A 21,966-nucleotide genomic window follows, 5' to 3' on the forward strand; every position below is an offset into this window, starting at 1 on the left:
GTTCGTCTATACAGCTATTTACTATTAATGCTTATTTATTCCCATGTACACTTAGGTACAGTATAATTTATTTTGACTAATAGTAGCAATGTTTATTGCACAAGAGAATAATTCAGTTATATTCATTCCTTAGGAGATCAGTGTTAAGATGATTTTTAGGGAGCTCAGTGGTTAAGAACACATACTGCGCTCTAAGAGGATCCAAGTTTGGTTCCCAGGACCCTGCTTGAGGAAGTTCATGACCTCCTGTAACTTCAGCTCCATGGGATCCATTGCCTTCTCACTTCTGTGGGCACCCTCCTGCATGTGCAAATAAGGACACACGTGCACATATAATTGAAAATTAAGATAAATCTTTAAAAAGGAAAATCTTGTTTGTTGCACTTGTATTCATCCTTAGCTGTTGATGCTTTTAGGCCTACTGTGAATGTCCACCCCCTGTATAAGGGTGCACCCTACTGTGAATGTCCACCCCCTGTATAAGGGTGCACCCTACTGTGAATGTCCACCCCCTGTATAAGGGTGCACCCTACTGTGAATGTCCACTCCTTGTATAAGGATACACCCTACTGTGAATGTCCACTCCTTGTATAAGGGTGCACCCTGTTCTAAGAGCTGTCTTTCTTTTTGAATCATGAATACCTTAATGAATTTGTTTTAAAATATATTTTATTAATTCTGTGTGTGTGTCATGGAAGTGTGTTTTGGTCATATTCACCCCTCCACTCATCCCAACTCTCCCCATGTCTACCAGCCACCTCCGCCTACAACTTCAGTGCTCTTTGTTTTTTTAATACCTCACCAAGTCCAATTTGTGCTACCAGTATTTATGGATGTGAGGCCATTCGCTGGGGCATAGTGTACCTACCAGTTGCCACACCCTAAAGAAAACTGACTCTTCCTCTCCTGACAGACACCGACTGTCAGTACGGGCTGTCCCTCTTTAGGCTAAGTTTTAAGTACACAGTATAGTTAAGATTTCTTTGTGTAAATTTAAAGCCTAAGTAAAATTCACCTGTGGAGAAGCGGCTGTCACCAGACTAGTGTCATTGTTCAGAGGTGGCTCAACTGGTGATACATAGTTTATTCTTTTAGGCTAGACTTGTTCTGGTTAATTTATTATTCAAAGAGTAGACTTAATATTTGTTTTATACCACAAAGTTTCCCTTTATATTCATGTGTCTAGAATGGCAAGGGGTTTATTTCTGCCCAGTGATTGCTATAGTTAGCTTCCATTGTCCACTTGGTAAACCCTGGAAGAGGGAACCTCAGGGAGGAATTGTCTCCACCAGTTGGGCCTGTCTGTGCAGCATCTCCTTAGTTGCCCATTGATGTAAAAGGCCCCACCCCACTGTTATCAGCACCCACAAGTGGTCCTGGGTTGTGTGAGGAAGGTAGCTGAAGAAGCCATGGGGGAGGCTTCAGTCTCTGCCTTCATATTCCTGCCTTGAGTTCCTACCTCGACTTCCTTCACTCGATGACAAGCCAAATAAACCCTTTCCTCCCCAGATTGTTTTTGATCATGGTGTTTATGTTCATCACAGCAAACGAGAAGCAAAATAGAACTTTGTACATTTGGTACCTAAACGGCTGACTTTGTAGAGGAAGCTAGTACAACTGGTATATTGATGGTGATGTAATTGGCTCCAGGTGTTCATCAGTGTGGAATCTGGGTGCAATCCATGCGCTTTAGTTTTTTTTTTTTTCGAGACAGGGTTTCTCTGTGTAGCTTTGCGCCTTTCCTGGAACTCACTTGGTAGCCCAGGCTGGCCTCGAACTCACAGAGATCCGCCTGGCTCTGCCTCCCGAGTGCTGGGATTAAAGGCGTGCGCCACCACCGCTCGGCTAATGCGCTTTAGTTTTAACATGACCTTCCCTCATGCTTATCTTGTCACAGTTTGTCTGGTTTCACGTGTTTATACAGTGACAGGTGAGGAGGGTGCGGGGCAGTGTGCTGGATGTCATTGCTCTGTTTAGTTAAGTGCCTTTATTGATTTACTGTTACATACTTTGGCTTGGAGATTTCATGAGAGTTGTCATTTATCATTGTATAGAAAGGGAAGTCTATTGTTTTCCCCTTCACTGGCTACACCTTAATCTGAACGCTTTGTGTTTATACTTGTGCTTACTCTCCTTCCTTGTTAGGGTTTGCTGATGATGAATTTTATATATATATATATATATATATATGCTGAACTAACAAGGAATAGTGAGTTATACAGGGCTTGCCAACTATAGAGTAAGCTCAGAACAAATAATATCACCAATAACATCACTGACAATTTTAAAAATTGGCTTGGTCTTTTGAGATTAGATTATGCTCTGCATCCAGTGCTAGCTTTGAGTTTATTATGTAGCTTAGGCTAGCCTCAAACTCATGGAAATTCTCCTGCTTCAGCCTCCTAAATGCTGAGATATCATGCATGACTTACCATACCCAGCATAGTATAACAAATTCCTATAAGTCAAAGCAGAAGGATAAATGATGCTATTTTCATTATTCAGTAGAGGGAAACATGCCAGCATGTCTTCTTACTGTCATTTTCAACAAAATCATATTTTTGTGGGCAAAAAAGCCCTTTTAGAAAGTGCAGCTGAAGTCCTACCAGGGCAAAGGCTTCTTTAATGATGTTAGGAGTTCACTTTCTCGGAACCTGCTACACAGTTGCTGTACATTATTCTAACACACAGTTTCAACTCTTTTTATCCTTTCTCATAACTAACATCCGCAGAATGAGGCATGGAATAGCCAAGTTAACTCCCCCTCGCCACCAGACTTTAAACCCAGAAACTCTAGGTCCTTTTCATGTGTTTCGTAATATGCTTTGCAAATAATATGTATCGTCAAATATTTTAAGCTTTATAACAATAGATAAACCTGCTGTATTGCTACATTTGTGGTTACAAATGATCACTATCCATCTGTGAATCTTCCGAAGATTCTTGAAAAATAAAACTTTCTACACAGACAACTTCAAAAAATTGGGTATTTCTTTACCCAACATACTTTAGCAGGCATAAGTATCTGCTTGTTTATGCATCAACCAATATTTATCAGCACACAATCCAAGTCAGTGACACTGTTGGTACCTCAGGCTTCATATTCCAAAAGGATCCCTTCTCTGTTCATTTTCAATTGCCCATAAACAAAATATTCTCTTCATTTCTAGAATATCAGAAACCGTTAAAGGTACATACCTACAGTTCTGTAATGACATTGCAACTTCAGGGCTACTCCTGATGTCAGTCATTAGCACCGGAAACTGCTTAATGACTCACCTCTCATTTAGTACAATGTATTTTATCTGCTTCGGTTTTTACGTATTTGCTTTATTTTCTGTGAAAACCTCTCTCTCTCTCTCCCTCCCTCTCTCTCTCTCTCTCTCTCTCTCTCTCTCTCTCTCTCTCTCTCTCTCTCTCTCTCTCTGTCTCTCTCTCTCTCACTCTCTCTCTCTCTCTCTCCTCTTCCACTCTGGAAAAACCACTGCTCCTTGTTTGCTATCAGGGCACTGCAAGGGCACTCTTTTGGCTTTTTTAACATCTGAAGGTGTTCTAGGTGTTCTAGGCTTCCATGATTTGCGGTACCCACCACAGCTCCTCGTATTTGCTTAGGGCACTAAGTGCCAGAGCTGGAGCCAGTGGCTTTGGTCCTGCGGTCTTTGCTGTATTTTGTGGGCATGAGAGATCCTGATGAGTCGAGTGTCACGTGCTGTTCCCTGTGGTCGTTCGTTTTTTTCCCTTCCCTGGGTGCAAGGGATCAGGGTGGGCCAGGCGCGCGCCCTGTGGTCGGTTGTTACCGCCCTGGGCGCAAAGGCCCACCTTTCCCTTTCAGCACAAATGTCTGTTTGTATTGGGGCAGTGCTGTTGTCTGGAGAGTTTACTGGCTTCTTCCAAAGAGGTCTAGGAGACTCGGAATTTACAACTTTCTCAGGCAAATAGATTCTCACCTTACAGCCTGCCTCCTCAAAGCCAAGCCACCCAGTAAGCCAAGCTCCAACAGTCTCAGCAGGTACACCTCTAAGCAGGGAGCAGGTGGGAGGTGCTGCCTTCCTGAAATGTAAAGGTGCGCATCAGGCACTTTGGCAAGAGCATCCTTGCTGATGAGTTCTGATGCACAACTGCCCACCAGTGCAGCTGGTTCCTCGGGCTGCTGAATGAAACGCAATTCACGGTTTTCCCAAAATGGCCCCTCCGGACCCCGCCACATTTTTGTGCACAGTATTTTAGGTTTGAAGTGAATAAATTAATCTGGAGAAGTAAAATCACTAAATGTCTGTTATGACGGTGGGAAATGACAAGCCAATGAACGGTGATATGAAAGCCACTTCCTTGGCTGTTTATAAGGAGGGTTACAACTTTTGTATTTATTGGAACTTCATAGATGCATGTGTCAGGGCCTGTTTCTGATCACCAAGTAAGTGCTGTGACCTTTCTCTTACTCATCTCTTAAAGTAATCCACAGGTTTGCCCCACCGCTTGTGACCATGAACCAAGTTTTTTGCATCTGTCTGAAGCCCGCTGCCATATTTAAGAAAGACCCTTTCTCGTTTCTCCAGGGTATTTGTTCAGCAGCTGGATCTCTGCCAGTCAGACGCTGTTTTCCATTGGTTGATTCCCATCACTTTGTGTATGTTTCCTGAGGTGAGTGTAACAAGGTAGGGTTGCCTTTGTGGCTTGCAAGGGAAGTTTATCACCCCCAGTTCTGGGGCTAGAAGCTCAAAAGTCAAGGTGGTTCCAGGGCAGGTTCCTCCTGCAGAGTCTTAGGGAGACTGAGTGTGTACCGCTCTGCTCACGTTTGCTGCTTGCTTGCAATCATCACTGTCCTTTGTCTTGTACACATGTCACGCCAGTATCTGCACCACATCCAGGGACACTCTCTTCTCTGTGTGCCTGTGTCCTGTAAGACCCTGAGTTGAGGCCTGTTCTGGTCTAACATGAATCCAACCTGGTGACATCTGCAAAGAGACCTTGATTGCAATCATGGTCACATATACAGGTTCTGAATATATTTGGATAAGAGCACATTTCAACCCATAACATGTGAACTTTGACTTTTTCTCGTTAGGAAACTCCCCTTGATCACATTTCCTCTAGAAATAGAGCATTTAATCCCCAGCATAGCTAAATTTCTCTAGCGTTCTTATATTCATACTCCTTCTGCTTCCTCTCTGACAGTTCTCTAGGAGATTTAAGCCAAGTAGGGACTAGAGTCTTTCATGTTCCAGACACCGGACTTCCACGTTTTGTTCACACATATTTGAAATGCATATCCCTGTCTCTGGGTGTGCACACTGAAATTTTTTATAAGGTGTCTCTTAGACCTTCTACTAGAAATGTCTTCTGTTGGCTAAAGTACTAATTAAAGCTCACAAGTAAAACTATTTCATTTTTTATTTTTTATTTTTATGTTTTTATATCCTGACCACAGTTTCCAACTCTCTGCTCTCCTCCCAGTGTCCCTCCCCCACACAACCTCCCCTCTGCCCCATCCATCCACCTCTCCTCTATTTCTATTCAGAAAAGGGTGGGCCTTTTTAAATCCACAATTGTATCAATAAGTATTTACTGCTTACATTAGAAATCATGCCCAAGATATTTGAGGAACTGGTCTTTAAAACCTTTATTAAAATGGTTTATTTTATGTCATCACTAATGTTTTAATGAAAATAGGGTTTTTGGTTTTTTTTTCATACAATATATTCTGATTGTGGTTTCCTCTCTCCTAACTCCTCCCAGACCCTCCCATCTCCCACCTACCCAAATCCACATCATCTCTTACTCTCTTTCATTAGCAAGAAAATAGGCCCCTAAAAAGTAAAATAAAAATAGATTAATATAAAATAAGCAAAATAAGAAAAAACAAACAAACAAGAAAAAGAGGCTAAGAAAAAGCACTAGAAAAGTACAGATGTAGAAACATACAAATTCACACTCACAGAAATCCATCCCATAAAAACACAAACCTGGAAACATGGTATATACTCCAAGGACCTATAAGAGAAAAAAAGAGAAAAAGCCCTAACAAAATATTCAGAGAACCTCCAAAAATGCAATTGAGTTCTTCTTGTGTTGGCAACCTACTTCAGACATTGGGCCTGCCCTGGAGTAAGTGAAACTCTATAAGAGTAAACTAACTTTTCATTTGTGAGCAATTATCAACTGGAGAGACTTCTGGATTTGTGATGGGGGCTCCTGTCCACTTCCCCTGTCAGCACTGGGTCCTGTCTAGCACAGATCCATGCAGGCTTGTGCATGCTGCCTCAGTCTGTATGAGTTCATATGTGTGTCAGTCCTGCTGTGTTTAGAAAGCTTTGTTTTCTTGGTGGCCTCCATCCCCCTGGATCTGAAAATCTTTCGGCTTCCTCTTCCCTAGGATTCCCTGATCCCTGAGGGGAGGGGTTTGATTGAGACATCCAATTAGGGATGAATGTTCCAGGCTCTCTCACTCTCTGCACCTTGTCCAGCTGAATGCCATTACTAACTTTTATTAAGTTGTGTTCTGGTTGATAAGATAGTTTGCTATGTTCGCTGATGTTGATATTTGACATTCATATGTAAACAAGATACAATGAACTTTTTCTGTTTCTGGCAAATTAAAAAAATGTTATCAAGCTCTTAAAAATACATTGAACGACCCTCTTAACACTAGATGGTGACTCCCCAAACCTGAGTCATATTTGCTATGTTCTAGCCAATACAGCATTATATTTTCTCTCTTTACTTTGTACACATGTATAATATAAAATTTTCTCTCTATTTTGTTGTTTTTAATTAGTATTAGTTCTTTGAGAATTTTATACACTGTATTTTTATCATATTCAATCCTTAACTTCTCCCAGCTACATCTCCCCTTCCCTAACCCCCTAACTTGTGTCTTCTTTTAAAAAACCCAATCAAGTCCAATTGGTGCCACCCTTATACTAGTTATTTGTATGTTTCAAAACTGGTGCTAACATTTAATCCTTGACGGTATTGATGGCATCTCGCCTACTCCACAGTACTGTGAATGCTGTGACTCTTGTGTCAGCTTTGGTATTGCTGCTGTTGTTTCTGCCCCTCCTCCTCCTCCTCCTCCTCCTCCTCCTCCTCCTCCTCCTCCTCCTCCTCTTTAGTGTTTCATCTACGTGACCCAGGGTGGTCTCTGACTCTTGATCCTCCTACCTCAGCCTCCCAAATACAGGAATCACATGTATTTGCCACTGTGGTTAGTCTAACCTTTGTACATTACTAGTTAACTGGTTTATTCTCATTCTCAGTCAATTGTTAGAATCTGAAATTGTTACATCTAAAATGGTATATATATATATATATATATATATATATATATATATATATATATATAGTGTAGTGTAGAAAGCAGCTAGAAGAGCAGGAATTATCTTCATGATTTTAAACTATCATTTAGCCTTCACCAAAGTGAAATAGCACAGGTGGGCAAGGACAATATTAAGGCAAAAAATTTACAAAGGAGAAATGTAGACACTCTCATGGGAAAACACTAAATTTTAATATTTCTACAAAAAATGAAAATTAGACAACACCAAATTGAATGTTTTATAAAGAAAAACAGTAGCCTTTAAAGGCTTAAAGCTACTAGACAGTATCCACATCTGTCAGGATAAACTGGACCAAACATTTGTGTCATGGCCACTTTTCTAGTTCTTTCTGTGCAGGTAGAGTGGAGAAAGAGTCCAGCACAATGGTTCTCAACCTGTAGGTCACAATCCCTTTTGGGGGTCAAACTACTCTTTCACAGGAGTCATAGGTGAGATATCCTGTATATCAGATATTTACATTATGATTCATACCAGTCGCAAAATTACAGTTATGAAATAGCAACAAAATTACTTCTATGATTGGGGGTCCCCACAACGTGAGGAACTGTATTAAAGGGTCGCAGCATTAGGAAGGTTGAGAACCACTGGCGCACATACAAAGGGAAAATGAAGTTCTCCACTGAATACTTTTTATGCTTATAAATTTTGAAAGAGATTTTAGAAAAATCCCAACAAGACTTCTGTGGTTCCCAGATTGGGATTCAATTGAAAGGACCAAGCAGATGCCATAACAGGCTGCTCCGTCTTTTCTCAGAGATCAGGCCTCAATTTCAGTTTCCTGAGACTTGAGCAAGCAGTGTCTGGGAAGGCAAGGACAAAAGACATAGTCCTTGCAGTAGCTCCCTTTCTGCACGTACTCTGACCGCTCAAGGTTCAGCCAATTGTTTACTGTCTGGGACCCCTCACTAACTTAGAGCTATGTGCATGAGTTAAGACAGAGCCTGGGCCGCTGAGGCAGCCCCCACAGTCAGTACATGCTAGGTCAGCCAACCTCCATGGTAACTCAAGGACAGAGCCTGGGACTTGTCCAGGCCTGCCCCAAAATGGTTACTGTAACCTCCAACTAACCCTAGCCAATTAAAAGTTACTAACATGATTGCCACTCACATAAACCAATCCTGAGTCTGTTCCTATGTAGCCTGTAGACTCCAGGCCCCCCTTGCTTTAAAAACCCTGTCCCATTGCTACTCGGTGTCTCTCCTGCTCTACTGCAGCATCAGATGGATGGAGAGCCTCAAGTTAATTCATAGTAGTAAAAAGACTCTTTGCTTTTGCATTGGATTCGGTCTCTTGGTGGTTTTAGGGTCTCTTGGTTTTCTGGGTACAACAAAATGACTAGGAACAAAGAACCAAAATCCAACAAATCTAGTCCTGGAGCTGGCACTATCCATCCAGCATTATTTACAGCTCCCAGGCCAAAGCCACCTTGTCACCTGGGACTTTATTGCCAAATTCGGGTGTGGCTGAAGGTGATGGGATAATCTAGTTACTTACATTACTCTCTGTATCAGTCTGCCATACATCCAGCTTTCCATATTGCCTCCACAGCAAGATGAACACTGTTTAAGACATTGCCCATGGAAACTGTACTCTTCTGAAGCCTCTCTACAGTGCGAGGCAAGCGAAGTGCACATCTAAGGTAGCATTGCTTTTGAGGTGTTCATTTCAGAAGTCAATGGACATATCTGCTTACTTGACTCTGTGATGTTGATCCTGACTGTAAGAGAGCCCAGCTCCCTTCTCAAAGGGATCTACCTTCTCAAGTTGTGTTTATTTGCTCCAGTCCTTCATTATGTTTTGGGCATGTCCTGGAGTGAGCCTTTCTGATTAGATTTTGTTGCTCTAATTCTTCCTTGAAGGCATCCAGATCCTCCTTGAGAGCAAAGCGCATTCACATCAAGCAGACACGGCACACGACACAGGCCTGGACTCTAAGATGATGAGAATATGAGGGGATAACGGATCTTGCAGCACCACCGTAAGTGGAATTCCTTGATAAAAGAATGACTTTTGGTTGCATGCAATCCTCCTGCTCCTCTGAGTTGTACTGGAGCCTAAGTCCAAAGGCTCAGTGTTAAACAAAGTGTTGCTTTCTTGGATTTCTCCAGCTGCCCTGGAGGCAAGTGGATTCCAGTGAGCTCTTTGTGATTTTTTTTTTTTTAATCTTCCTATTCAAGGTGAGTAGAGATGCCAGGTTCATACCTCACATCCATTTATTTTGCTGACTTGGATTCCAGTAGGGAAAAATCCTGAATTGGATCCCTCTGATCACTCCCATTCTGGGTTGAGATCCACTAGATCCCCTAGGAGCTGATAAATGGAGCCCAGGGAAACTGGAGCTCAGATGAGTGGGGAAGTCACATGGAGACGGTCCAAGAGCTGGTGATCCTAATTGATAAATCCCTTAGTATGTTGTTAAGAGGAGAGGATCAACTGTTGTCTACTAAGAGGCGACGAGCTAAATCGAGAATGAAAGTCTCAGCCTTGTCTTCCTGGAAGTGCTTCGGGAGCTGGGGAAGGACAGACTTAGGACTGCAGAGCTAGGACTTCAATGGAGAGGGGAAAGAAGTTTGCTTTTGAATGGGAGAGAGGAGGGTTTGCAGAGCAGGCAGTGGGAACTCCCTATTTCCTGGCTTGAGCAGTGGTGGGAGAGACCTCCCAGCTGCTACAATTCCACATGGGCATGAGTGCCCAGAAAATGCTGAGGCTAGGAAGCTGGTTGGGATTTGAGCTGATCATCTTTCTGTGGCCACTCTGCTGAGGTTTGAAAACAGCCCAATTTAGAGCACCAAGCTGAGATGAACCATTCTGTCCCCGGCTAGTAGCCAGGCCTGGACCCTTGATGATGAGGGATGACCACCACATTCCTAGTTTGGGGCTTCCCAGCCCTGAGAACTCTGCAGCCCACACAGGCCACTCCCACCATAGCCTCCCCTTGGGGCCTATTCTTTCAGCACTTACTCTGACTGAGGTGGTGGTGGCAGGGGACTTGGACTCTAGTCCCAGGCCATAGCTTCAGCACCAGCTCACTCCTTTGCTGGTTTATTCTTTGAAACGTATTTATTTGTTAGCCCTTAATGAGTTTAAAATTTAGATATAATATATAACCATGTGAAGAGAAGGATTAAATGGTATCATTGATTTTTTTATCCTTCTTTTTAGGTTTCATGTTCTTTCTGAATGATTTTTTTTATTTTTCTCTTTTAGATGCTTACATTTCTTCCTGAGATGCTTTGCGTTCTTATATCTTTTTGGTGTTCTGAGAACATTTTGATCTGGACATTACGGCACTCTTTAGGTCTAAGGAATTCATCTTTTTTATTTGTTAGAGTATTTCTTCCTGTATGTTTCACCTTTCTTTTCCTTTGGGTCTCTTATTAGCTGTCTGTTGGCTTTTACATATTTCAACGTATCTCTTTGGTTTGTTCTTCATTTCTCTAGTTTTGTTCTGTATTGCTTTGCTTTTATGTTTTCGTTGGCTCTCTATCATATCATCTCAATCTGATCATCCATCAAACTAACCTGATCTGCAGATGTGTGGTCAATTATGTTGTCCATTTTTGTTCGTACTATTTCCATTTTTTTTTCTTCAAAAACACCACTTACCCCTGTTTATAGTGCATGTATTCTCTCTCTGTTTTTATGTATTTTTAGTCTCTCTGGTATGATCTTCATGTATGATGCATTTTTCTCTCTGTGGTTTTTATTTTCTGATAATTGTGTTTTTCTCTTGTCAAATTGTCTTGTCTTTTAGCTTATATGCATTCAGGGGGAAAGAGTTACTTTGTAGCTAGAGTTTTCCTGCCTTGTCCACAGTCAGGACAAATCTTTGTCACCAGCCAGTCCCACAGCTGCTCAGACCCAACCAAGTAAGCACAGAGACTTATATTGCTTACAAACTGTATGGCCATGGCAGGCTTCTTACTAACTGTTCTTACAGCTTAAATTAATCCATTTCCATAAATTTATACCTTGCCACATGGCTCCTGGCTTACAGACATCTTCACATGCTGTTTCTCATCATGGCGGCTGGCAGTGTCTCTCTGACTCAGCCTTCCACTTCCCAGCTTTATTCTCCTCCTTGTCCCACCTACACTTCCTGCCTAGCCAATGGCCAATCAGTGTTTTATTTACCAACCAATCAGAGCAACATATTTGCCATACAGAACATCCCACAGCATTACTTTGTCTGATAGTTTGGTATTAAGAAACTGTCAAAAGTCTTAATATCTAATTTATGTGTCTCTTAAGAAATTTAAGGAAAATATGCATGTGGATCCATATATGCACATGTGTGTTTCTCGCTCAGTGCTAGGTTTTTCCTCATGGTCTACAGGTTTGTGCCTTCTCTCCAGAAATTCTTGTGTTGAGATCTTGACCTCCAAGATGATAGTCTCAGGAGTTGGAAGCTTTGGAAGGTGATGAGGTCATCAGGGCAGTGTGTTCATGGATAGAATTAAGGACCATATAAATAAGGCCTGGGAAAGCATCTGGCTGGCCAATCGTCAGAGAAGACAGACAGATGTATCAATAGTTTGACGTTTGGAATTTATCTGACACCAAATCTGCTGGTGACACTATGCTGGACTTCCCAGCCTTCATAACTGTGACAAACAAATATCTGTTGTTTCTAAGTCACTTAGTTTATGGTATTTTATTATAGCAACTTGGACAAAGATATGGGACAGCTGTAACCACAAACTAAGTTAGAGTTGAAATCAACTTGTTTGTAAGAGAAGATTTGTTATTGCTCATTAAGCATTTGGTAGCAGGCAACAATCTTTCATATTCTTCAACTTGCAGGGACATCCCTGTATGCAAAATGAGAATGATGGTGTATGTAAAGGGTGCATTTTAGCTTAATAATGGGTCTTTCACTGTTAGGTTGCCATTCTTGAGTTTAAATATTTCCATTGTTTTATTTAACTTGCCATTAAAAACAGCCAAACAGCCGGGCGGTGGTGGCGCACGCCTTTAATCCCAGCACTCGGGAGGCAGAGCCAGGTGGATCTCTGTGAGTTCGAGGCCAGCCTGGGCTACCAAGTGAGTTCCAGGAAAGGCGCAAAGCTGCACAGAGAAACCCTGTCTCGAAAAAACCAAAAAAAAAAAAAAAAAAAAAAAAAAAAAAAAAAAAAAAGCCAAACATATAATGGCAGCTCCTCCCAGGATAGGTTTGGTGTATGGTTCAGTTATTTTGGCATTTCTATAACAAATAGCTTGACATAAGTACCAGTAAAAGGAATGACCTACTTGACTCACAGATTCAGAGTGTTCAGCCCACGGTCACTTGGCTCTATGCTTCTGAATCTATAAAAAGCAAAAGTTTATGATGGGAAACATGTGGAGAATGAGGCTGGTCACACTGGTGACCAGAAACAGAAAACAGGAATTTGGGGACCAGGTGTAAGCCTTCAAAGTTAGCATTCACTTACCAACATCCTTCAGGTAGGCCACACCTCCTAAAGTTTCTGCCACCTCACAAAATAATACCATCATTTGGGAAACAAATACCCAGTACATGAGCCTGTACAGAACTGTTCACAATCACACGATAACAATGTCATCTTAGCAGTCTGCTACAGTACCATAATGGCAAAACATGCCTAGTATATATGAGTTTCATTAGAAGAATTTAGTTTTCTTGGTTAATTAAATGAATGGTGTGGGGTTTTTCTTTGAATCTCTTAATGTTTTTTTCACAGGAAGGTACTGAATTTTTCACATGTAGTTTGGAAGCTAAATCAGTCACAAAAATGAAACGGGCAAAGCATCTATCAACCACCAGTAAGAAATTGACAAGTGTTCCAGAATTACCTTTTAAAAAAGGACTACTTAATTCATCACCTAAGCTGAAAGAAAAACGTAATACCAAGCCACTACATGATAAAACTGAACCAATGGTCCTAAGGTCTCCACCCACAGGAGAATCAATTGTACGGTATGCCTTGCCGATACCATCAAGTAAGACCAAGGACTTAATAGCTGAAGATGAAATGGTCAGGAGGATTGCCAAACACCTGAAGACGGTAAGACGTTTGTTGTGTCGCCTATTGAGGTAATTCCCGTGGTCACTAGCTGGGGGATTTGCTGTTGTGTAGCAGGAGAATCAGCTGTAGCTATGCTGGACTCCATACATCATTATAAGATTTATTACATCCCTCATGTGGAGGATGTAATTAGAAGGAAAACAGGGCCAAGGCTCTGAATGCTCTCTGAAGTCATATGAGCCATGCTTAGTTCCTCCAGCAATGAATCATGATGACTTAGAAGAATGGGTGCCCGAAGATGTAATTGGAAACTCAGGGCCAAGAGGGCTGAGAACCTCAAGTGTTCTCTGTCAAGCATATATTAGAATTCCAGAATCCCAAGGAAAGCAGTTCAGCATAAAGCACACTGTCGGGGACAAAGAGCATTCTTTCTAGCTTCCTGAAAGCAAAATTCCTAACTGCCAGGCTAAGGCTGTCTTTGCAAGCAGTGCTTTGTGGGTACAGGCATCTTGAAATCTCATGCCAGTTGTGGTAACTCTGGTCTGCACTTCAGAAATTATAGCACTTAATGTTTAAGTTTCCTGGTACGTAATGATAGATAGTCAAATTATAAATAGGCTTTTAAATGAGAACAAGGAGGGAGGACACCAATATAAAAATTACAGTTCATCATGCTTCTAAGATTCCTGGTCAGTTTGTTAATTCCGAGAATGTCTTTTCAAGTTTATTGCTTTCTGCTCTTTACTCTTTTCTTTTTTAATGCCTTATTCTGAGGAAAATGAGACTTTGACGAAAACTCTGCTTTCTTCAGCTATTTGCAGGCACGTCTTTTCTCTTTTAGCTACTTCTTCACATAGAGAAGAAAGGGTGTGGGGGTGTCCCATAGCTAGGAAGCAGGATTAAGCACTGTTGAGCTGGCATCTTCTTAATGATGCGTGATGAGTCAAGGGGCAGAAAGTCGACCTTCCTGCCTCTGGCAATAAAATGACATCTATTCGATCACGGTGTGATTGTTTGACCATTTTGCCAATGACAAATTCAACTCGGTTTGTGTTTTTCTAAGGTGGTAACTGCTTTGGAAGACACATATGGAGCTGTCGATGAAGACGGGGAAAGAACATCCATGAGACCTAAAGCGGAAGGCGTGTCTTTATCTGTACGTGTACATAACGCTAATGAAAGAAATTCAACGCTGGAAGGGCTTAACCCTTGCCTTTGGAGTAAACACACACTGTCCAAATGGACCCCTAGCCATACAAAGATCTTCTTGTGACACTTGGCGGAAGTGTGTTAATGTTTCCAGCCTCTGCCAACTATCTGTAGTCTGTTTTTACAATCTTGCCTCTGTGTTGAGTTTTAAATATGAGCTTAGCTACTTTGCTTGAGTTGGCTATAAAAAAGTATTCTTGCACCAGCAAAATGGGTCAATGGGTAAAAGTGCCTGCCACCAAGCCTGACAAACATGAGTTCAATCCTTGAGACCTACATGGTGGAGGGAGAGGGCCAACCCTTGCGAGTTATACTCTGACCTCTACGGGTATACTTTCGCAGGCAAACATGAGCCCCCCTCCCCAACCTCCCACATACAGATAAATAATAAAATGTAATTTTAAAACATACTCTCTTTTCTAGCCTTTAAAGTGTAAAAAAAAAAAAGAAGGTATTTGAGGCTTAGCAAATATCTTTCTTGTACATACTACTTAAATGTAGCTGTTAACATAGCAGCATGGTTCTCATTCAGTGGGTTGTTTTTGTTTTGTTTTGGTTTCATTTTTTGCTTGTTTTAACTTTTTAAGGTGTTTTTTAAATTATATTTATGTGTGTATGTGCCTTTCTGTATGTGTAAATGCGCACATGTGTGGTAGTGCTTGCAGATTCCAGAAAAGGACATTGGAGCTAAAGTGTCAGGAGGTTGTGAACCACCCAAGTAGTTTCCGAGAACTGAATTCTGGTCTTTTACAAGTGCACCAGGCACTCTGAACTGCTGAGCCATCTTGCTGGCCCTGTTTTACATACGTTGGACTCAACCATACACTTGCACTTGCATTTTTTAACTTTATGTATCGCTATTGTGTGTGATTGTGTTGTAGACGTATTGACTGGGGGCGAGCACCCCATGGTCAGTTGTTCTTTGCATTCTGGACAGTTGTGAGTTTGTGTGGTGGTCCCCTATCTGCTACAAAAAGAAGCTTCTTTGATGAGGGGTGAGAGCTTCATCTCTGTGTGTGTAAGGATATGTATTAGAATGCAGTTAGACATTATCATGGTTTGGGAAAGTGGCAGTAGGTCATTCTCCTCTAGGGTCCATGGCATCACCAGCCACACGTAGTTATGTAGCTTTACAGTGCTTGGCATGAATTCTGCTCTGTGGTGATATTTTATTTGTGCTTTAATAAATAAAGCTTGCCTGGAGACCAGAGGAAATAGCAAGCCATTTTAAGTAAACCAAGAAGTCAGGCAGTGGTAGCACACACCCTTAATCCTATCACTTAGCAGGCAGGATCTCTGTGTTCAAGGCCACACTAGGAAACAGTACATGCCTTTAATCCCAGTACCAACCATAGAGGTCTGGAGGTCTGTACAGCCCAACAGGAATTGACAGAGCTGGGCAGGAAGAGGAAGTGATGTAGCTGGTCTAAGAGAACCAATGAGAGAACAGAACAGAAAAGGCATTTAAGCTTCGATAGACAGGAAGTTGCTGGCAGAGGAAGCTGAGGAAGTGAGGTAAGGTTGGCTGGTGGCTTGTCCTACCCTCTGATCTCTGTCTCAGGCTTTAACCAATTTCTGGCTCCATGTTTTTTATTTAATAAGACCATTTAGAAATTCATCTACACTGTTCTACTTATAAGACCTAAAGTCCAAATATATGGCTTTGGGTTACCCCAAGAAACTAATACCACTGTTGCACCTTTCAGGATATCTGACTATTTTGATCATTGGTGTAAGACTGGAAATTTTTAACTCTCAGCAGCAGCAGCAGTAGTAATAGCTATATGTTACTATTCCCAACAAAAAAGAACTTCTGTTAGTGTAAAAGAAAGACTCAATGTGCGATATTCAACAAGTAGTGTGCATGTAGTAATCAGCTTCTCTCACATCCATTGTCATAATTCTTGATGATTTCCTTACCTGTGTAGAAGAACTGTCCATGTAATATGGTGCTCCATTTCACTGAATTTTATTACTCCACTAATACTCTTCTATTCCATCTCAAACACTGATGACAAGGTGTCAGTCATTAAACTTATTTCAGGGACCCTGACCTCTGGCTGTCACCTTCATTGTTTCCCTGTGGTCTGTTTAATATTATGAAAGAAATTCCTCAGTTTCCCTAGGACCTAAAGGCCATTGGTCCTGTCAGTTTTGTGTCCCAAATTATCCTTCTGTCCTTTCCCAGCTAGCTAAAGTTACATAGTACACAAGTTAGTATTATCACTCCTCAGCATATCTGCTGAACTCTCTTGTCTTCTTCTGCCTGGTGCTCTTATTTGGGTAAACGACAAACCTTGTCAAATTGGTCTCTATTTTGTGGCAATTAAGAGTGATGGAATGAACTGTCTTTATATTTGTGACTGGTAACTCTTCTCTAGTCCGTTTTCCTCCTCTCCTTGATGATTCTCCCAATGTTTTGTTTGTTTTTGTTTTTTTTTGGGGGGGGGTGTTTGTTTTTTTCTTTGTTGTTGTTGTTGTTTGGTACTAAGGATTGAACTCATGGCCTAAAGTGTGGTTGAGCAACACTCTACCACTTTTTTAAATTTTTGATGGCTGGCGAGATGGTCAGTGAGTAAAGGTGCTTGCCACCAAGCCTGCGGACCTGAGTTCAGTCCTTGGAACTCACATGAAGAACCAGCTCCTGTTCTCAGACCTCCACATATGTAGTATGACATACATGCACACAGGTACATGCACACATACACAAGTGTACCTTAAAATTTTGAGACAAGGCCTCACTAAGTTCCCTTGAATACCCTCTGTAGCCCAAGCTGGCCTGAAACTTGGACTCTAGTGCCTAAGCCTTTCAAGTGCTGGAATAACATGCATGTCTCATCCATTTTGTTCCTACGGAGCATGGTAGGAGTGTAATGTTCAGTGGATATCTTCTATGAGAATCTCAGCTGGAAATAAGCATTAAGGTTGATTTAACATGGGTTGGTTTTCTGATATGCAAATATCTACTGGATAATATTTAGTCATTGTATTGGTGATTGGCTACTAATAGGTTACACTGAAAGACTACAGATTTTGACAAACATACTTATAGTCAATACTTGTAGTTTACATTCTTTTCTATTTTTGTGATGCTGGGGCTAGAACCCATGGCCTTGGGTTTACTGAACAAGTAAGTGCTCCACCACTGATCATCAGCCACAGTCCTACATTAATTTTCTAACATGTACAGTTATACACACACAGTAGTTATTTTCTTTAGAAAGTCCTAAAAACAGGAGTATAAGGATGGGCTGCCTGAGTTTCTGCAGTTGTATAGATGAAAATAGGAAAACGTTTTGTTACAGGATATTTGATTGCACTGTGAAACTCTGAGACCATGTTAATAAAATTAACCTTGGCACAGTAGGCGGAGCCAGCAACTAGTTGACAAGAATTAGCCATGGAAAATACAGAGGACCCAGAACTACAGATAGAGAGATGCATAAGAAGGAGGAGGGAAGGATTTAAGAGATTCCCAGTCTTTTTGGCTTAGGATGAGTGGAGAGATACTTCTCTTGCTGGGTCTCTGGCCAAAAAGGAAGGTCAGCTGGTTACTTCTTGGCTTCCCTGATCTATCAGGTTTTAACCCTAACATCTGACTCCCGAGTCTTTATTGGTAAATAGAATGGTAGAGACTTAGTTAAAACCTACATTTGCAGCCACAACTGCAACCTAGCTGGTGCTGATGGGACCAGAAATCCAGCAGCCAGGTACTGACTGTGGGGTCATTATCCTCAGATGGTAGTTAAAATATCAGTAGATTCAGGTGCGTCCACTAAGCCAACAGAAAAACAACAACATATTGTGTGTATCACTCCCCAGGATGTGCTTTCTTCCATATTTCATTTCTAGGAGGGTTTTCTGGATAACATTTGAAACATAGTTTCTTGCTACCCATGTTTGAAGGGATGGAAATTACAAAAAATTAAAATACATTCAAAACACAGTTAAATATATTAAGAAGTAAGTGGATATACAGGTGGGTTCTAAAATTGAAAGTGACTCTGTTTTGTGGTTCTTTCTGGAAGGTTGGCGATGATATGAATTCATTCTTGTTGTGCTGCTCACAATTTGCAGCTCAGTTGGAGGAAGCAGTTAAGGAAGAACGTAACGTATGTATTCCAAGTCCAGTGCCCCATGTAAACTATGAGAACTTATATTGGTTGTAGAAACAGATGTGATATGCTGCCAGCTGTATTAGTCTAGAATCAATCTTTTGGAAAATTGCAAGGGTCATTAGAAAATTTTTTAGATTTCTTTATTCTCAATGTAGGCATTGATATCTGTGAAATTTTCTTTAAATAAAGTATCAATATAGTCATACATACTTTCAAATGTAATTTCTATATTTTATTTTCATTTTAAAAATAAGTTTGTATTATCAAAATCATGTTCTAATTAATGTTAATTTAAAATCAAAGACAGGTTAAAAAACAAAACAAAACAAAGTATCACCATAGTACCCTTTCCCAGTATGAAAAGGATACTATGAAAAAATACTATTAGTACAGCTTTGCTTGACTCCCTGATTTTCCTTATATATTATTATTTTTCCTTATATATTATCTTTATTTCAACAATGAAAAATGTGTGGCTAGAAAGACATCTCAATGATTAAGGGCACTTGTTGCTCTTGCAAATGACCCATATTTGGTTCCCAATACTACATGGTGGCTCATAACCATGTGTAACTCTTGTTCCAGGAGACCCTATACCCTCTTCTGACCTCTGCATGTACAAGGCACACATGTAATTTATGTGGACAAACATGCAGACAAAACACCCACAGCAAATAATAAATAAATAAATAAGTAAATTTTAAATGAAACCATGTTCTGCTCATTTGCTGATGCACTTTGAGTTTTAAAACACACTATGGTCATTATCATATTTGCAAGACATTTTGGGCAGGCTAAAGCTGATTATCTTATAATGTTTTCTTATGTTGCCTGAAAAATGGACTCAGTTTTTATAGGTGAGAGTCAACATTTAGTATCTGTTCTATATACATTATATAGTTAATAATATATAATGTCATGTACTTTGTTCCTTAATATATTATATTCATATGTCCAACTTGACATGTAATGTTTACCTGACATCATTTGTCTTTGCTCTTTCCCCACCTTCCCTTTCCTCCTCTCGGCATCCATCTGTTTCATAATTCCTTATGACTGTTTTATCTTGATGACTAATTATTCTATTTTGTGCTTCTGTTTTGCATGTTATTTTATCTGATACAAATGTTCTTACTACTTTTCGTCTGTATTTTCCAATTACATATTTCCCCTGTTAAATGTTTCTAGCAGTATTTTTACATTCATTTCTCATGTAAGAGAAAAATATTTCAAAACTTTTTTCAAAGTTTTCAGTAATCCAAACAATATTTTACTAGATGAAGATGGACATTAGACATGTAGAACAGTAGTGAACTCAGAGGGTGGAGGGAGGGCTCTGTTGGTAAAGTGCCTGCCTGATGCACAAGCGTGAGGACCTGATAGAGACCCCCCAACATCCACATAAAAGCTGGTTGGTGCACATCTGTAACCCCTGTAACCCTTATACTGGGATGAGGGATAGAAATGGACAGATCCGTGGAGCTTAATGATCAGCCAGTCTAAACAATCAATAAGCTCTGGGTTCATCAAAATACAAATCATAATGAGAAGGAAATACAAGTCATTATAGGAAAGACTGATAAACCCAACTATGTTAAAATTAAAGCCTGAATCTATTATATTAAAAAATCCGCAAAGAGAAAAGGACAAGAAAAAGTCATATAAGCAAAACATTTGGTTCATGTAAAGCTGATAAGAGACTATCATGATTATTATGAATCTGAATCAGTGAGTGAGTCACCATGACATTAAAAAGGTATTTCAAAGAAGAAAAAAAAAAGCACAAATAGCCCATAAATATGTAAAAATACATTGTACCCTTCCAGCAGTTTGTAGAAGCCAATGTGACTAAACCATGTCACACTGCTAGACAAGAATGAAATATTGTCTTGGAGCCAAGATTGTTATAAAACCCTTCCATTGATTGCACATTTACTTCAGGTGGTGCCCTGTATCTCTGTAGCTCCACAAGTATTCCCGTTGAAAAAACCCAAAGTTTACGTACACCGTGCTTATCTAGATCATTACTTTCTGAAGGTCATTTTTGAAAATTCAACTTTAAACACTGTGGTGCTTTGAATGAAAGTTACCCCTGTGGAGAATGCCTGAGTGCTTGGTTCCCAGTTAGTGGAACTGTTTGGGAAAGATTAGGATGTGTGACCTTGGAGAAAGTGTGTCATGGAGTAAGCTTTGAGGCTTCAAAAGGCCCCACCATGTCCAGTGTGCTTTCTCTGTCTCCTGCTTTGGGATCAAGATGTTAACCCCCGGCTTCCTTGCTACCATGCTTTTGCCCCACCCTCATGGACTGTAACCCTCCGACACTGTAAGCCCAGTTAAATTCTTTCTTTCATCAATTGCCTTTGTCATGGTATTTTGACAGAGCAATTTACTTTTTTTTATTTTTTGATCTAATCGTATTCTAAGAGTCATTTACATTCTTTTAGTTTTTTGCAGTTTTGTTGTAGTATAATAGAAAAGTAAAATTACATATTCAAAATTATACACTATGTTGATGTATATTAAATACATATATATAAGAAATAACTTTTATAACAAGTTAATTAACACTATTCCACAATTTGTATGTACGTGATGTAGTTATGGTCTCTCTCTCTCTTCCTGTCTCTCTTTATGAATTTTCATTAGGGAAATCAGTGATTTCCACATTAAAATTTATTAATATAATAAAATTTAAATTACAATATTATATTGAGTTGTTACTTTATTAATTTTTGAAACATATATTTTCAATACAACACTAATTATATAGCTTCCACTAGATAAGATGTTTTCCATCAATGCTTATGCTCGCTTTATTCTGAAAATAGTTCTAATTAGATGACAGTTCTAAAGCACAAGTTATAGTATGCTCAATCTACAGGCATCTATTTTTTTAATGCTACTAAATTATTTTATTATATGTCCTAAAAGTTTCAATTAGTAACAAAATAGAATTTGAAAGAAAAGTCTGTGTAAGTCATATCTTGAAATACACGGAAATATGTGAAAAATGCAGACATCACATTCAAAGGTAATTATTCAAAATTTTCTAAAATGAATAATAAAAGTATTTATAATAAAGGAGAATTCTAGAATAAGACTGCAAATTTTTCAACTTAAAAAATAGTTTTTCTTTCTTTTTTCTTGGGGGCACAAAGGTGGGAGGGTGACCTGGGAGGAATGGGTGGGGAGTGTGATTGAGGTACATTGTATGAAATTTGCAAAGAAATAATAAAAATATTATCTTGGGGAAAACTAATTATTACTAATATTAGCTGAAGTTTGGATAACTAGGGACAGGAGCCTCGTACCTAT

At 40.1% G+C, this 21,966-nt stretch overlaps 1 protein-coding gene across 4 annotated transcripts in view; it reads left to right on the forward strand.

Annotated features, from left to right (window-relative positions):
* The first annotated feature begins 3,736 nt into the window (after positions 1-3,736).
* The window catches only part of Ccdc7 (coiled-coil domain containing 7), a 165,081-nt gene continuing 146,851 nt past the window's right edge, over positions 3,737-21,966 (forward strand). For 2 of the 4 annotated variants that reach the window (XR_009379398.1, XR_009379399.1), the window contains exons 1-6: positions 3,738-4,009; positions 4,557-4,641; positions 9,197-9,315; positions 13,040-13,363; positions 14,388-14,480; positions 18,562-18,645. Coding sequence is in view for 2 of the 4 variants with exons in the window: in XM_059263777.1 (XP_059119760.1) it covers positions 13,091-13,363; positions 14,388-14,480; positions 18,562-18,645 (450 nt within the window). In the remaining 2 variants the exon portion in view is untranslated. Of the gene's footprint in view, positions 4,010-4,556; positions 4,642-9,196; positions 9,316-13,039; positions 13,364-14,387; positions 14,481-18,561; positions 18,646-21,966 lie in introns of all 4 variants that reach the window. The other 2 variants (XM_059263777.1, XM_059263778.1) reach the window with 2 other exon arrangements.

Source organism: Peromyscus eremicus, chromosome 5 (genome assembly GCF_949786415.1).
Source record: "Peromyscus eremicus chromosome 5, PerEre_H2_v1, whole genome shotgun sequence".
Classification (NCBI taxonomy): Eukaryota; Metazoa; Chordata; class Mammalia; order Rodentia; family Cricetidae; genus Peromyscus; species Peromyscus eremicus.